Genomic DNA, 16868 nt, shown 5'->3' with positions numbered 1-16868 from the left:
ATTTTTCTTAAAATCTTTATCAGGCTAAGTCGAAAATTCTGCAAATTACATGTTTTGGGTTTCATTTTACCGGTGCCAGCTTTTTTATCTAAATTTTAGCTAACCCCTTATCAGTCCACAGACAGATGGATGCACACTTGTATGTTATTAGGATTTCATAAAGGTGAGAATTACTTGAAATATTTGTCTGAATGAGTCAAGGCGACATCAATCATTATTCATCTTAATTAACCCTTTTCATTCATTATTTGTTACAAATCTGGAATGAGACCTCATTACGCAGCCACACGTCCAGACGAGTTTTTTTGTTCACATTCATAGACGACGTCGTCGAACCCGCATCAGAGTTATCACAATTGTAGCGTCGGATCAGCAACGCTAGATATTGCCAGCACTGTTGTAGAACTGGAAATTACTGAAGTTAACCGGAGTTTTGGGACTAGGACATTGATAGAAGTCTTCGCTATGCAACTGCGTTTGAGTCATATTTGGCTCACTGGCACTGCGATGAATTTTCGGCATTGCTCGTAACATATTTTCCAGCATATTTAATAGCGGGCGAAATAGCGGACGATCGTTTCGATCGAATTTAATGCAATCTTCAGCCAGACGTTTCAAAGCCTGTGGGGCGTCTGAACGTACTTTAGTCATATCTGGTCGAAGCAGTCCTCGCCCAACCATAAATAATATCTGATCCTTATTATTAATGTGGCTATATGGCAAACATTCAGCTAATAGTTCATATATAACTATGCCAAAAGCATACACATCTGATTGGAAAGAGTACGGGTTCTGTTCTTGCATACGTATCACTTCAGGTGCCATCCATAAAATACTGCCTGTTGGTTGATTGGCCTGCTTTTCGCCAGACCATCGTGTCTTTGCAGTAGCCAAGCCGAAATCCCCTATTTTTACTGACAGGTCTTCATGTAAAAATATGTTGTTGGACTTGAGATCTCTAAAAATATTTATTGTGAAATATTTGTGCGAATACGCAATCGTAATATTTACCTGTGGATGATATTTTTTGCATGAAGGTAGTCCATACCCTGTGCCACCTGCCGACCGATGTCAATTAATGTGTTAAGTTTAAATTTGGTTTCATTAACATGTATATGCTTATAAAGACTGGAACCTTCACACCATTGTGTTACAATTGCTAGCGAGGGTTTCGAGACACAGCCCATAAATAAAAGAATGTTACAATGTCGAGTCTTTTTTAGCATGGCCACTTCATTTTTGAACGCCTGCAACTGCACAGGACTCGGCGTTTTTACATTCAACGTTTTCACAGCGACTGGGCCATGCCAATGGGCTTTGTACACTGTTCCAAAGGATCCTGAACCGATTCTTGGACCAATCAAAATCTCCTCAGCTTGAATATTCTGAAATTTAAGTATTTAAATACATATATAATTTAATATGTTTTTTCCACTATATACCCAATTTTCTTCAGAACCCTTTCCGTCGCGGGGCGACAACAGATTTTTATTGCTCTCATCTGCAGAACGCGCCCTTTGTCGCTTCATGGTTTTTAACGTACCAGTGGGTGAAGCCTGTGTCGAATTGGAATGATCGCTACCTGGATGCTGTATGGGACATAAATTTTAATATTTTGGTTTACATATGCATATGCGTTTAAAGTCCAACCTGTAGAGGACCGTGATTTTGCACTAAACTCCGTTGTGCCTCCGTTAATGGTCTTATGTTGTTTATACATACATTGGGTGCAGAGTTCGACCGATCTTGCTGACTTATAGTACGCGGGTGCCTTACTTGACCCAATATTGCATTCCTTCCCGGATGCAATATACCAACGGAGTTTTCTGGGTTCTGTGCCAACAGGCGTTGATAGTAGTTATCCATAGGAAATTGCTGGCAGAGTGTAGGTACTTTATCAGCACATCTTTGATGAAACCGGAAATTACATTGATTGCAGTAGAAACCAGTGAAAAGCAGTCGGCGACAACCCTCGCAAAAAGCTAAGGAAAAGAAAGTCTTCCGTATGAACTGATGTGAAATATGTGTCATTATTGGAAATTTATCCAACAAGCGCACATATATCTCTTCCACCATCAACGAGCCTATGTCAGTGTCCCATGGAATGATAATACGCCCACAATCCGTTGCCGTAACTTCACACATATCTGGAGTCAGCTGACGTAATTTAAGTGCCTTCATAAGCGCATCACGTAATCGAACACCGGGTACCACTTCTACTGATGTTCGCTGTTGATTAGGTAAATGTGCACGTAACAATACTTTCGGTGGGCGTGTCAATGTACTACATTGGCTGCCATTATTGCTGCTGACAGCATAACTATCTGTCTAAGTATTAAAAATGAAATAACTTGTAAACCAATTGAATATACATATATTTTCAAACACTATACCTACCATATCAACCGATGCTACCTGCCCATGCTGATGAGAGGCTTGCTGTTGGTTCTGGTAATGGTATGTCTGATTATTATATTCGGGCTGATTTTTTTTCTGATCAACTTGACTAGCTTCTTCTTGTTGGCAGCTTAATTGCTCCATAAGCTCGTGTTCTTTTACGAAAAGGTCATGTAGCTTCGAAGTGAGCTCTTGGTACTCTGTGATGTACATTGGTGGTGGTTCTTGCAGATTGGCAAACTTTGCGTTCAGTGCATCAATATTTTCCCGAGTAACATGTATGACAGATTGAACATTCTGCAGTTCTTCAGCAAGTGGATCAAATAATTCACCACTGTCGTCTGTTGAGGAGGTACTAGACATATTGGCCCTCTCTTCTTAGCAAAAATTATTTGATATTGGTGAAAAGGAACTTTTAAATGTAGGACTCCCCGACAAGGTGATTGTATATAAATTATATGGCGTTTGCAAATTTTACACACTTATTGTTGTCTCATATAAATATACATTAGTTCCCCGGCTTTGTGAAAATTAATCATACACTTGTAGCCTGAGAAATATAGTCAAATTAACAATTTAAGAGCGATTATAGCATAGCAAATACTTTTATTTCTTCATAACACTCTCGCAAACTTGGATTTTTAACTGTTTAACTCATTTTATATGGAAGTAAAACAGAGTACTTTGACTTTATCTTAACTGTTTGGTAGCACAGAAAATCCCACAAATAAAACTGGACTGGATTTTATGAAAGACCAACAGGGTTGCTTCAACCATTATTTTTGTTCGGTTAGAATTTTAGGAGAGAAACGGTTTTAATAAAGAGAACATCTTTTTTCTAATGTTTATGGTATATACATAGTCTTTGAATTTTTTTTTGTCAGTTTTGGATAATTAAATAAAATAATTTGTTTTCTCGTAATATTTTTATCAATGATAAGTCAGCTGTTTGCTTTTCGCCGTATACCAACACATTTACATATACTCGGATATTTTTGACACCTTCAAGAGTTTTTAGTATTCCCCAACTCCTTTTATTGTATATTAATTATGTATTAGCAAATATTCGTTTAAAGTTTGTTTTGGATATGTTCATTTTTTACATGTTTAGACCACTTGCACTGTACCGGACAATTGGATGTTATATTTTGGAACACAGAAGAATGAGCTTTAACATAGTGACAGGTGCTTAAAATTCTTTAATTAAAACAATCCTGCTCAGTCTTTGAATAAATTTAATCCTTCACAAAGTTTTTTATCCTTGAGCCAATTGCCTAAATGGCATTGAATTTCACAAAAATGAGTTCTTCCAATTTATTGTTGATTGACTTTTTCAATATATACAGCCTGCAAGGATATTAAATGCGCAGCTGCCATCCTTGTAAAAATAATATAAATTTCTTGGTTCCTTCATGTGGCTTATAGAAATCATGATTTCTCTTAATTTTAAGCATTGCAAATGGAATGATTTAAATACTAATTATATAATATTTACATACATATAGTTTTTAATTATATTTTGAATTCATAAGTCACTTGCTTTAATTATTCAGCAAAATAAAATCGGGAGTTGGTAGCACTATAAGATTTCGAGTCTCGCTGAATAATTACATGTTTTGCTGAATTGGTGTCTGACGCGTTTTGCACATATTTTTTCGTTAGTGAAACGTTTCTGGTGTTTTTGGTGCTTTATTGCGAATTCCAGATATGTACACATTTTATTAAATATATATAATTATTAATTAAGCTTTGCATAGCTTATGAGAAAAAGCGCAAATTGAGATGGATGAAGGTAAGTAGAAATGCGATAATTGGTCGCGACAGGTCTGTCTATGGACTCAGTGACTTCTATTTTGGGGAAGTAATGTTGTAATGTGAGGACATGAACATGTGAGTTTTTAAATTTCTTTTTCAGAATATCATCAACAACCTTCGGCGGCGAAGAAAATCGGCAAGCAACATAACACTTTGCCGCTGTGGGGAAATGAGGCCACCATGAACTTAAACCCGCTTATTCTTGCGAATATACAGGGCTCAAGCTATTTCAAAGGTACGTCCCGAAAGGTACAGTAGCGACACATATTTTGTTTATTTTGAAAGTGCTTGCGTCATAATTAACGTTTTTGTAATAATTTCAGTGCACTTGTTCAAACTTAAGACTTACCATGAAGTTGTGGACGAGATTTATTACCAAGTGAAACACATGGAGCCTTGGGAGCGGGGATCACGCAAAACGTCTGGTCAAACCGGCATGTGTGGCGGAGTGAGTTTATGAAATGTAGAATTTCGTTTTAAAGAATAAGACTGTTTTCATTGCTTAAGCTGACAACTACAGCCAAGTTGGGTTGTTTATGTCTAATTAAATTTGTGTTTCTTCTGTAGGTGCGAGGAGTCGGCGCTGGCGGTATAGTATCAACAGCATACTGCCTGTTATATAAGTTATACACACTTAGGCTGACCAGAAAGCAGGTTAACGGACTCCTAAATCACACAGATTCACCCTATATAAGGGCACTAGGTAGGTGGTAAGTCAATAGGTGTTAAAAACACCATCATCACAATATCCAGTTTAACAGATCAATCCAGTTCTGCAATCGGAGGTGTTTTGCAAATGTAAAATTATTTGCTGTGGAGTATTTAGATAAGTTAAAAATACTAAAACAACTCATATCTCTTTCAGGATTTATGTACCTTAGATATACTCAACCGCCCGCAGATTTGTATGACTGGTATGAAGATTACCTGCAGGATGAGGAAGAGATAGATGTAAAGGCTGGCGGGGGACAGGTGAGTCGAGTGTATGAGTCAAATGATGTATTATTAGTATAGAAAAATAGTTGTAGTTTTTTAATTTAATAAATTTTGTTTTTCTTAATTTCAGACTATTACAATTGGACAAATGGTATATCAGTATCTTACCAAGTTAGATTGGTTCTCTACTTTATTTCCACGTATTCCGGTGCCAATACAAAAGCAAATAGAGAAGAAATTAGAGGAATATTGTCGAAACAACAATACAAGTCCACAACAGTTGAGTTCAGCAAGAAACTCTGCGTCCAATAGCGGAGCTGCGACTTTCGATTATGAGGATACAGGCTATGATCGGCGTAGCGGTGGCGCTAGTAGCAGTCGAAGTAGACTACCACCAGCTAGCAGTGGAAATTATCGTGACGAACATGATGACCGCGACCACTTCGCTAATAGTGTTCAACCTAGAAGGCGCGATGATTCCCCATCGAACGAATATCATAGCAGTAGAGATCGAGATCATCATCGCGAGAAACATAAGAAAAAGCATAAGCATAAGCATCATTCTCGAAGTAGAAGCCGTAGTCCAAGTCGTAGTGAACGGAAAAGAGATTTGGAGTATGATCGTGGTTGGGAACGTGAACGTGATCGAGACAGAAATAGAGACAGAGATTATGAACGTCGGGGCCGTGACTATGATGATCGACGTTACCGATAAAATCTAATGAACCCAATATGTAGCAATAAATGTATATGGAGGCACAAAAGATTTCTTTTATGTAAGGAAAAAAATATTCAATATTTTCCACTTTCACATACAAGCGCACTCTAAAGCAAATAAAACATCATTGCATATAACATTTCCATTTTATAAGCCATTGTTAAACTCAGGAGCTCTGTTGTTTATACTTTCTTTTTATTAAATACTGAAAACAAATATACAAACACTGGTTTAAACGTTACAATAGTTACTGACATTGTTTTTGCTTAATACTAAAGATGGTATAATAAATGCATTTTGCAAATATACATATACATATGGATGGATGCCTTTTATCTTATATATAAAATAAAGTCAACTTTTTGTGTGTGTTCGCTAACCGGCCATGTCTTTGCACCGAATTAAACCAAACTTACACACATTGTTAAGTAGGTATTGAAGATGGTTTACGTATAGTTTGGATGCCTATTGGTGGATAGGGCTCGAGATATAGGTCAAAACGTGGACCCGGGTAACCTTCGGATGTGTATGTACAATATGGGTATCAAATGGAAACTGTTGGTGAATGCTTTAGTTCAGAGTATTTTTCATACCGCTCCGTGACTGAGATCTCGAGATATAGGTCAAAACGTGGACCCAGGTAACCTTCGGATGTGTATGTACAATATGGGTATCAAATGGAATGTAGTATGATTATAAGTCGGATATGCCTTAACATTAATATTCATAAACATTTTGTTTTGGTTTTTATTTTATTGTCCACTTATGCATTCACTTTGCTGTGCCGTTTAAATAGAGTATCATATTTCTTAAAAGGTTCATTACACTTGAAACTAAACGCAAACATAGCTAACGTAATTATTTTATGTGCGGCGCGTGAATGCTAGAATCATATTACACAAGTAAACACCGAAAAATTGTTATTGGCTTGCATTGACAAAAATTACTATAAAAACGCTTGTACGTAGTATGTAAGACACAAGAAAGAAAACAATCGTTTCACAAGCTGGATGCCTAGCTTGAAATGATAAAATAAAATGAATATATTTAAAAATAAAAACAATACATTCTTTCAATCAATATATTTCTTTACAGGAAGCTGTTGGTGAATGCTTTAGTTCAGAGTATTTTTCATGCCGCTCCGTGACTATGGCCTCGAGCTAGAGACCAACACGTGGACCCTAGAATGTACAATATGGATATCAATTGGAAGCTGTTGGTGAATGCTTTAGTACAGAGTATTTTTCATGCCGCTCCGTGACTAGGGTCTCGAGATATAGGTCAAAACGTGGACCCGGGTAACCTTCGGATGTGTATGTACAATATGGGTATCAAATGGAAACTGTTGGTGAATGCTTTAGTTCAGAGTATTTTTCATGCCGCTCCGTGACTAGGGTCTCGAGATATAGGTCAAAACGTGGACCCGGGTAACCTTCGGATGTGTATGCACAATATGGGTATCAAATGGAAGCTGTTGGTGAATGCTTTAGTTCAGAGTATTTTTCATGCCGCTCCGTGACTAGGGTCTCGAGATAGAGACCAAAACGTGGTATTGAATAAAGAAATAAATAATATGAAAACCATATCTTTTCTGTTCTAAACCATATCTATTCTAATTTAGTGTGCCCAGCGAAGCGGGCCGGGTTTGCTAGTTTATTATAAAATTAGAAATTCCACACGGACAAAATCCTTAAATACTCATATTTATTTGTAACGTTCAAACAAAGCCGGTGCGAAATGAAGGCGTGGTAGGAGGTGGTTTTTTTAAACTGATTTCCTGATAAGGTTATTTGCCGCTAGTATTCTAGTGTGCAATCCTCTTATCGGTGTGCCATGCCATAATTTTCATGGTCTGCTCATTATGGAACAATGAATTACTAAAATATTGAATGAATTAAGGTATTTCCAAAAGAATTTGTGAAACTTTCTTATATTTCTTTGGCAAGCTATTCGTATGAGTGCGTAGGTCCTGTGTCTATTACACTGGTGCCAAAGGGTTTTCGAAATAGCTCACGAAGAAATTGAGCTCCATCTGTCCTGCGCTTTCTTGAGAAATAAGTTGTGCAATTCCACTTTAATAACAGTCAGGAGAATACCGATGACCAGGTAGGAGGTCTCTTAGAACAATTTAGTCCCCTTCCTGGTAAGCTCATCAGCAATTTCATTTCTCTCTATGATCTCCTAGTTTGGATCTGCACTATGGCGCTGTCAGAGTCTTGATCGCGGTTTATCTGAAAAAATCCGATTATCTTAAATATGTGTTGCAAAGACTTCTGGAAAACTGTTTTTGCATCCTCTGGTCGATGGGACCAAGTATGTGCCACCAGAACATTGCGACACTTTCTATAGCGATGGGGTTCAGGTAGTCATCAAAAAATCAAAAGCTACAAATGCCATTCGACCTGATGAACTGAATATGCTGATGCTGAAAAACCTGGATTCATTGTCCGTGGCTACTCTCATAATTCTTCACAAGTGGAAAGCAGGGAGAGTGGTCCCACTACAGAAACGTGGAAAACCCGCCAAACAAAATCTAATTCTGGCGTCAGATAACTCTCCTTTCCCCAGTAGTGAAGACTCTTGAGGTCCTCCTATTCTCACTCTACATGAAACATCTGACCCCAGGTCCATATCAGTATGGTTTCCACAGAGTGAACAGCACTACCACATCGCTCACAACCATTAGCAAGCAGATCAACCGCAGCCATTCCACACTACTAGATGATACTCAACAGTTGGCATTCCCACCTGGACTGAAGAGGTAGTCCGCGAACTATCTGAGTGGTCGCCATTCGTCAGTAATCTTTCGAGATCAAAGTTCAAAACAGAGGAGAATAAAGCAAGTTGTACTACAGGGTGGTGTTTTTTCACCGTTGCTTTTCAACTTGTACATCTCGAAGCTCAACCAACTATAAGAATGAGTCTCACTGGTCTCCTATGCTGGCGATTGTTTGATAATGGTGTAAGGCAATGACATCGATAACGTGTGCTCCAAAGTGAATGTTTATCTTGCAGCCTTTCTCGCTTTTTCACTGCGAGGAAGCTCCAACTTTTCGCCACTAAATTCTCGGCGACCCTCCGCCTTCGATAGTTTGCTCTCCTTCTCAGCGCATACAACTCAGTTGCATCAGTTCATACTGAGGTTGGCTATGCGGTACTTAGCACATATGACTCCACACATCTTAACAATGTTTTCACGGAACCTGGCCAAATTCTGTCAGAAAATACATTTTAATTCGCAAAGTGCAATAATTCCATTTTAAAAATGGAGGTTTTATAGTAGTATAAGGCTGCTGTAAAAATACGGGTATACATAAATACTTTTACTGATACAATGAAAATTATTGGAAGAAAAGCTAGATGCTATCGGCATATGAGATGGTTTCAAAGCGCAGCAACCTTAATTACCTGTAGCCAGTGTGCACGTGCACCGCTTGCCCGCCGCTTTTTAAAGGTCAATGTCTTATTATGGCTTGATGTGCCTCGCCGCTGAAACACCGCTACATTATGTGCATATATAGCATGTTGGAATATATTTATATATGTATATACACAAATGATATGTATACAGGTAAACACATTGACATACTTCACTGGCACAGCTAATTGAGGCATTCAAAAATGTGAACGGTACCTGCAGTTTTCTTCATCGCCAATGCGAATGTTGATATTGTGGCTTTAATTGTTTTCCTACCAAGTATTCATATACATATGTACCTTCACTTATAGAATATGAATGTATGTATACATATATAGGAAGTATGTAAATGGAGTAAAAAAAGTCCATGGATATAATCGTTATCAATGATGGATATTTTTTAAATTTCTATACACCCGTCAGAATATGCTGTACTTACGCACTTATTTACATCTGTATGTACATACTTTACAATGAAGCGTCCTGCGCTATTTGGCTACTTTTGATCTGTTGAGGATTTCGTCCCTAGTCCACATGGTATTTATATGTATGTATGTATTTACATAAGTGTGTGTGAAAAGGGAGTAACTGCTTCATCATATACATACATACATCACCCCCTTTGCATTCGTTCGTACATACAAAAATATATATACTCGTAACAAATATATTTGCTATCCACTCTTCTTTGACTTATCCATAAAGTCGATAAAATCAATCCCTTCCAAATCAAGTCATCTGGCCGACAAGAAGCAAAAATTAGCATACGAACACTTCGCCTATCCTTTGATATCCTTTTGAGTATCCGCCAATTCATCGTTACTATTCGAGATTTACATAAATATTTTTTAGTGTGCATGCGCCTAGAACACATATACATATACATTTATACATGTATCGAATATGTTTGTGTGCATTGTTTTATCCATTCTTCGCGCGCGATCAAGTCAGCTGCCATCAAAGGTGTGATTCCGTGCAATGTGAATATAGGAGTACATTTCCTTGAAATTTGAGGAGCCATTCGTTCGTGGATGTGTGTGCTCTTTGATTGTGAGTTGAGAGTATGTGGGCATATACTTGCATGTATGTGTAAGTTAAGTAAACTTTAAACAGAAATTGAACAGTTTAGAAATATGCACAAATCTTTAAATGTTGATTTAAAACCGTGCGTCAGCAAATTTGTAAAATCAGACTGAGAACCTAACACTGGAATGCTGTACATGACCGGAAACCACTTCCTAGGTAGGGCAGATACTACGCGATGTCCTTAATTGGGTTTTAAATCAGCGAGGTTTAAATCAAGGTGGTACTGACTTCAAAAAAGCGCACCGGTTGATTTTTCGGGACGAACTGAACTCCATTAGAGACATAAGGCTTTCTCCAACGGGTATCCTTCAAACGCCTTCGCAGCTGGAGACTTTGCATACATTCAAATGATTTGAGTTAAGGGGACAGATACCTGTAAAATTTCGAAAAAACAAATTTGTTTTTTCATAAAATGTTAATATAATCCTTTAAGAATGTGTCAAAAAAATTTTAGAACGTAAGTTTAAGTGTTTCTTATATGATACTAGCTTTAACCCGCGGCCCCGCTCGCGTAGTAGTAGTTTTGAGAGATTTAGGATATGTATATAAAAGAATTGCAAACAATAATTTCATAGAAAATAATTTTTTATTAATAACCATAATATTGCAATACCCGGCATCAGTTGCTATGCCTCGTTGAATAAAATCAAAACAACCAATCAGAAAAATATCAAGCAAAATTATTTTTATTAATTTTCTATCTCAAACCGTTTTTGAACTTTGCATTTGGGTCATAGTTGAACAGCTTATGCGGATTATGAAGTCTAGAGTGTGCTATAAATAATGGGAAATAGGAAAAACTAAGATTTTTTAGATTAAATTTAAGCAAATATACGATTATTAGTGACGAATAAGAGTGGTGGCGCGGCCTGTGGGCTGTGGGAAGGGAGTTCCATCATAAAAACATGCCTATAACCTTCATCGGGTGAAAATATGAATGTATACAAATTTTTACGTCATTTGGTGTTGTCGTTTCGTAGTGATGCGCGGACAACGTACAGGCATTCACCTTTATAGTATTTCTTATATGATATTATAGATCGTCAACCGTGACGACTCCATTCTTTGCGTTCGAGCGCTGGGAGACGAATTTTTATGTATTCAAATTCAAATTCAAAACTATATTTTTCGAATTAGCGTACACGATAACTCGAAAAGTTATTGACCGATCTCCCTGAAATTTTGCATACATCTTTTTTATGATATTGCTTTCTATGTGAATTTACAAGTTTTCGAAAAAAAATTTTTTCGAAGCTAAAAATAGTAGGAAAATTCGCCCCAAAATTCATTTTTTTTCAAGTATTTTATTCCGCGAATTTTTTTTCTCATTTTTTTTTAAATTCATATGGAAATTATGACATTAGCAAAAAAAAAAATTTTTGGTTTTTTCTATTCAGGTCACTGACGCCGATGCTACAATGCCCGCCGATTGAGAAACCCCGATGCGACCTTCCTGGAAGAATTGAGTGTACATCCGCCATTTTAAATGCTTAAAATAAAAAAAAAATATATATATTTATTTATTTCTTTATTTATTTAATGTCTAACAAAATTCAGAACAGACATTTTAGATATAAATTTCAGAACTAAAATACAAATTTACAATATTTAATATTGAACAGTGTAGAAAACTTAGATTAACAACATACCTAAGAAACAATTAAATTGCTAAAAGTATATAGAAGTTATTTTAATGTAAAAAAACGGTAAGCTAATTTTGAAAAAATATATTGACTTCTTCATTTTAAATAATTTTAATGAAAATCAGGGAAAATATGGCCGTTTACAGGTATCTGTCCCCTTAAGTTGTACAGAATATAAAGGTGGCGCCCACCTCTTTCCGCTATTCCGCTCTCATTTACAATATTGTATTCAATCATTCTTGGGTTTGGACTAACTTGCGAATCTGCTTGCTCTCCAAGCTTATCATTCCACCAACTGCCCCATTCGGTAGCGTTAATGCGCAAATGATCAAATCCTCTTAAGGGGTAACACCACTCTACACGCGTAAAATAAACACGATTTTTAAAGAATTTTTTTGTATAGAAAGAAAGGGAAAACAATCACTCTGATTTGGGAAGTTATTACTTATATACTAAAATACAAAACTACAAAGTTTGATCGAAAATTTTTATAAAATGGCGGTATTGGAGACATTTTTGTAATGTGGTTTCTCTTGAAGGAGCTCCGCGGCACGCAGCACAGAGGGTGCAAATTTTAATCTGGAACAAGGAAATTTGTTTTTTCTTAATCTAGATAAGAATAGCTAGAGAAACACGTAGGGGATTTAAAAAATATTTATTTTTGTGGAATTAGCAAGCATTTGAAGAAAAAAACTCTATTTTGGACTAAAAAAACGGCACTTAAATAATTATAACAATCGTTTAAATTAATCTATCGAAAATCCCCTACGCTCTTCTCTTAAGAGGGTTATTATACAGACGTAGTGAAAAACCTGATTAAAAATATTTAAAATTGTTTGAGTTATGCTGCGTGCCAATTTCAGAAAACGTGTTTTGAGAAAAACGCGTTTAAAGTTTGGAAATTTGGAGAAATCGTTAGGTAGCAGTCACTAACGCTTGGTTAAAAGCTTAAAATATTTATGAAATAAACTTCGGTAACGTATAAAACTTTTTGTTCTGTATTTTAAAAGGTTCAAAGAATTTTTTAAGCTTATAAAAAAAAAATCAATTTTTTGAAATTTCTACAGTGGTGTTACCCCTTAAAGGAAATTTTTCTCGAGCGTTCCGAAGATCGCTCATCCGACATTCACAACAAACAAGCGTTTTTGCTATGTAGTAGAATTGCCAGTATGAGGCATTTGATGAGGCCAAAACGCCTAGATAGCATTATTTCCAGTATATTTTTGGCCATTAATTTAATAACTTGCTAAAGAAACAAGTTGCTTTAGCGTAAATTTAATCCTGTTGGTTAGACTAGATTTGCTTGTGGGCCAAAAACAGCAGTTAAAGATCAATGCATCACTGAATCAATGCCGTTACCCCTGTTTTTCAATACCGCAAAAAGCTTTTCCCCTTGTTAACATTTCAATTTTAAATTTTCCTTCTCAGCGAAAACTCTTAATTATATTCAGCGCAAATATCAATGCTCACTTACGAAACAAGTACATACATACACACTTGACATCGTTTTGCTTATTACTATCGCTCAAGTATCAGACTGCAACATGCAACATTTCCAATACCTTGATACGCCCCTTGTTGCATACGAAATTGTGACTCCCTTGTAACCTCTTCTATGCGCGTAAGCGTTTGGAAAGTGTCGGTCCATGACACTTTTCAATGTGAGTGAGCAATAGTGAGTGTCCCGGGCACTCCTCTGCTTTGTATTTTGTAACAAGGTTCTTATTTTTTATTTTGACGAATACTGAGCCCTTTTTGCCATCAAGCGAATACGAAAAAAATCGCGCATCTGTATGTAAGACGCCTAAAAGACTGAAATTATTAAAATTGCAAAGATCAAAATTTGAATGAATTTATTCTAGCATACTTAAATTTCTTTTCTCACTATTACTCTCAACCTTTTTCTGTACATATTTACATTAGCATATACAAATATGAAGTGTATCTGATCATTTGTGAAATAATTTAGCGATATTCAACCCCAGCCCGGACATTTACATGATGCTGGAATTTTTCAAATAAACATAAATTACAACAATAAAAATTCCAACATCATATTTTGTGGCATCAACTCAAGTGGCTCAATTGTATGCCCACATATCAATATGTACGAGTATACATACTCCGCATGAGTATGGATGAGTGAGTGTATAAAGATATTCGGCTTCAAGGCTTGCCATTGATGCATTCGATTAATTTTTTAATATTCGTGTGACATTTGAATTTTCAACGCTTCTCGCTAGCGGGGCTTTTAATTGTTTTGTCAAAGCCTAGCACTCGTAAACTAAACATTCGCAAAGCATCGGTGATTATCCGCTTTATTATCATTCAGCCTTGGCAGCGCCATCAACATCAGCATCATCCTCCTCATTCAGGACTTAAGTAAACAACAACAGCATGCAATTAGAGGTCACCACATCGTCCTAAATAAATAAAACACCCGTCTGAGTTGTCCTCAACGTCCTGAGTGGACATTAACCATCAATAGCAATTTCAGCCCATTTCATGACGGCCGTTGCACATGCGCGAGGTATTATTAAAGTGCGGTCACTTTAGAAGTTGGAAGATGCCGGCAGTTGCCAGCCAGCGCACCGTGCATTTAGTTTGGTTAGCGGTTTATGCACATACATGCATAATATGCATATGCATTGCATATGTATGTATGCATGAATTTGTAAGTAGTAGCTTGTTTCACTTTTAATTTATAAAGTTAAGCTGCGTTAATGTGGTTAAGCTGCCTCCTATGAATTCATTTTTTTAGAATAACTGTTACATCATTATTATTTATGGCGGATTAACCACTTTAGCACAAACTCTGGCGATTCTCATTACATTTATTTGTACGGATGAGTATGTATGGACTTTCAACTCCTCGGTTGGGTGGCGTGAAGCGGTAGACAGAACGTTATTACCTGCTGCAGCCATACGACAATTCAACAAAATAACTGTTTTCTTAAGTTTCAAAAATTTCGGCATTCGCTTATTTGAACTTTAGCTTTCAAAAACCGAGAATATAGAGGTTAGTTAAAATTTTGGTGGGTTTTCTTAAATACTTAAATTATTTTTATCAATTTTAAATCTTTCCTGGGATTGATTGGGTTCCGTAAGAATTGCTCTTTCGTTTTAAACATTACTGGCCTAAGAATCTAAAGAGCTTAGGTATCTGAGTATACGAGTTACACTTATTCTCGTATGGAATCAAAAGTACTAAATATTTTCTTTTCGAAATTTCTACGGATTTATTTTTGATAGCGCATTGAGCTAATATATTAATTTTTAAATACAAATATGTACAGATATACATTTCTGAATGGTGCATATGATGATCGGATGATTTACAACAAATACAATGTACGAGGCTGTCTCTCAGTTTTAGAATCTATGATCATTACTTTTTGTTTTGCCGTCTGCCAATATTTTGGCTTGTTATTACAAAAGTACACAGAATACCTTTCTGTGAGTGTGCATATGTCTGTACGTCTGTATGAGTATGTGAATATTTTTCTAGGTTATGGAGAGGAAGAGAAAAGGCAATGGTGGGAATCGCTATTAATGGAGGCGCAGCTTCAGTATTTCACACATCGCCCCGCGTTAATCGAATCGCAGCGAGTTTATATGACAGCTGCTTTTTTCCTATTATGGAGCGGTAGGTAGTGAGTATGGCGTGAATTTTGAAAATTAGGCTACCATTGATTTCAGGCCAATTTATTTTCTGGCAGCGAACACGTTGCTATTTAAGTATAAAAAAAATTGTGTTACTTCTTTCGCTTGTTTGATTGGACGAGTGTTTGTTGGTGAGTGTCTTCATTTATCTTTAAAATTTGTTTAATACTAGCGATATTTTTTCTTTTTCAATTTTACATTTAAGCGTTTACAGTTATGTTCCGAAATTTCAATTATGCAGTGTTCACATTTGAGGGGACTACAATTCAACCACAAATATCGAAATCATTAATTATAGGTACGTCCGTGTAACCGCGAGATCGCATCTCTTTAATGCGATTACAACGGCCTATTTTGGTAATGTTCGCTGTGGCATGGTGGTCATATGGGCCACAAAAATGCTTGTTTTACATTCATTGCTCATCAAAAAAAAAAAAAAAATTGAGCTACGAGCTGTGCAGGTTTTATTACTTTACCTCGGAAAATTCAAATATTTAATTTTGATGTTTTTTTTAATTTAATATATACGCTCTGTATGTGTATTGGTGCGTGCGTATGTACATTAGTGGCCATTGTGTATGCGTTGGTTGGCATCACCGTTGAAAGCGACTTACATAATCTGTCACACAATCGGGTTGACTTTAGCGTCATATACACATACACATAAGCATTCGTGCAAATTTGTACGGACACATTCTTATCTGTCACCACAATCAGTGGGCGGTGTGCGGGCACGAACAAACAGTAAACCACAAAATTTAAACACATGTTGGACCACAGGACCACAAATATTTTACCAGTTGTTTTAAAAAACATCAATTTAACTGTTAAATACCAAAACAAAAGGATCGAGACCACCCGACGCAGCTGGTGGCATCGAACATTAGACAGAGATGCAGCCTACAGCCGCCCTGTGGTGGTGGTCACTGGGCACGCGTTCGACACATTAACATACAGCCGATAGGATCTCAGCGGCCGGTTTGAAGTCGCTTGACCGGATGTTGGTGATTGCTTAATGATGAAATGTGTTGTCACACGAGAAGTCATATAGCACCGCACATCTGTTAGCTATGCAACTCGGCCGCAAGCGACTTTCACTACTGACTGCTAAAATTATGACGCTTTGCTTTGCTTTGCTTTGTACATATCCGCATGCGCACGTAGGTAAATATGTATATGTAGGTGAATGCAT

The 16868-nt window shown here is 36.7% G+C and overlaps 2 protein-coding genes across 6 annotated transcripts; one reads left to right on the top strand and one right to left on the bottom strand.

Annotated features, from left to right (window-relative positions):
• Nucleotides 1-180: 180 nt before the first annotated feature.
• Nucleotides 181-3267, bottom strand: LOC129236885 (raf homolog serine/threonine-protein kinase Raf). Of its 2 annotated transcripts, XM_054871163.1 has the most exons (6): nt 3002-3267; nt 2398-2947; nt 1651-2328; nt 1443-1589; nt 1012-1385; nt 181-958 (listed from the first exon to the last, which is right to left on the bottom strand). In XM_054871163.1, exons 2-6 carry the CDS (start codon nt 2758-2760, stop codon nt 379-381), a joined length of 2142 nt encoding a protein of 713 aa, XP_054727138.1. In that variant the 5' UTR covers nt 2761-2947; nt 3002-3267; the 3' UTR covers nt 181-378. The 2 variants fall into 2 exon arrangements, with proteins under 2 accessions (XP_054727138.1, XP_054727137.1); XM_054871162.1 differs by having other exon boundaries at nt 2398-3267.
• A 765-nt stretch (nt 3268-4032) lies between these two features.
• Nucleotides 4033-6188, top strand: LOC129239196 (pre-mRNA-splicing factor 38B). Of its 4 annotated transcripts, none has more exons than XR_008581826.1 (6): nt 4034-4189; nt 4313-4447; nt 4536-4660; nt 4780-4922; nt 5078-5184; nt 5279-5393. XR_008581826.1 is itself a non-coding variant. In XM_054874534.1 (6 exons), the coding sequence occupies exons 1-6, from the start codon at nt 4180-4182 to the stop codon at nt 5861-5863; spliced, it is 1098 nt and encodes a 365-aa protein (XP_054730509.1). In that variant the 5' UTR covers nt 4037-4179; the 3' UTR covers nt 5864-6188. The 4 variants fall into 4 exon arrangements, 2 of the variants coding, with proteins under 2 accessions (XP_054730509.1, XP_054730510.1); XM_054874534.1 differs by having other exon boundaries at nt 4037-4189; nt 4780-4915; nt 5279-6188; XR_008581827.1 differs by lacking the exon at nt 5279-5393 and having other exon boundaries at nt 4033-4189; nt 4780-5010.
• Nucleotides 6189-16868: the final 10680 nt, after the last annotated feature.

Source organism: Anastrepha obliqua, chromosome 2 (assembly GCF_027943255.1).
Source record: "Anastrepha obliqua isolate idAnaObli1 chromosome 2, idAnaObli1_1.0, whole genome shotgun sequence".
Classification (NCBI taxonomy): domain Eukaryota; kingdom Metazoa; phylum Arthropoda; class Insecta; order Diptera; family Tephritidae; genus Anastrepha; species Anastrepha obliqua.
This window is presented reverse-complemented; position numbering and strand designations above follow the sequence as displayed.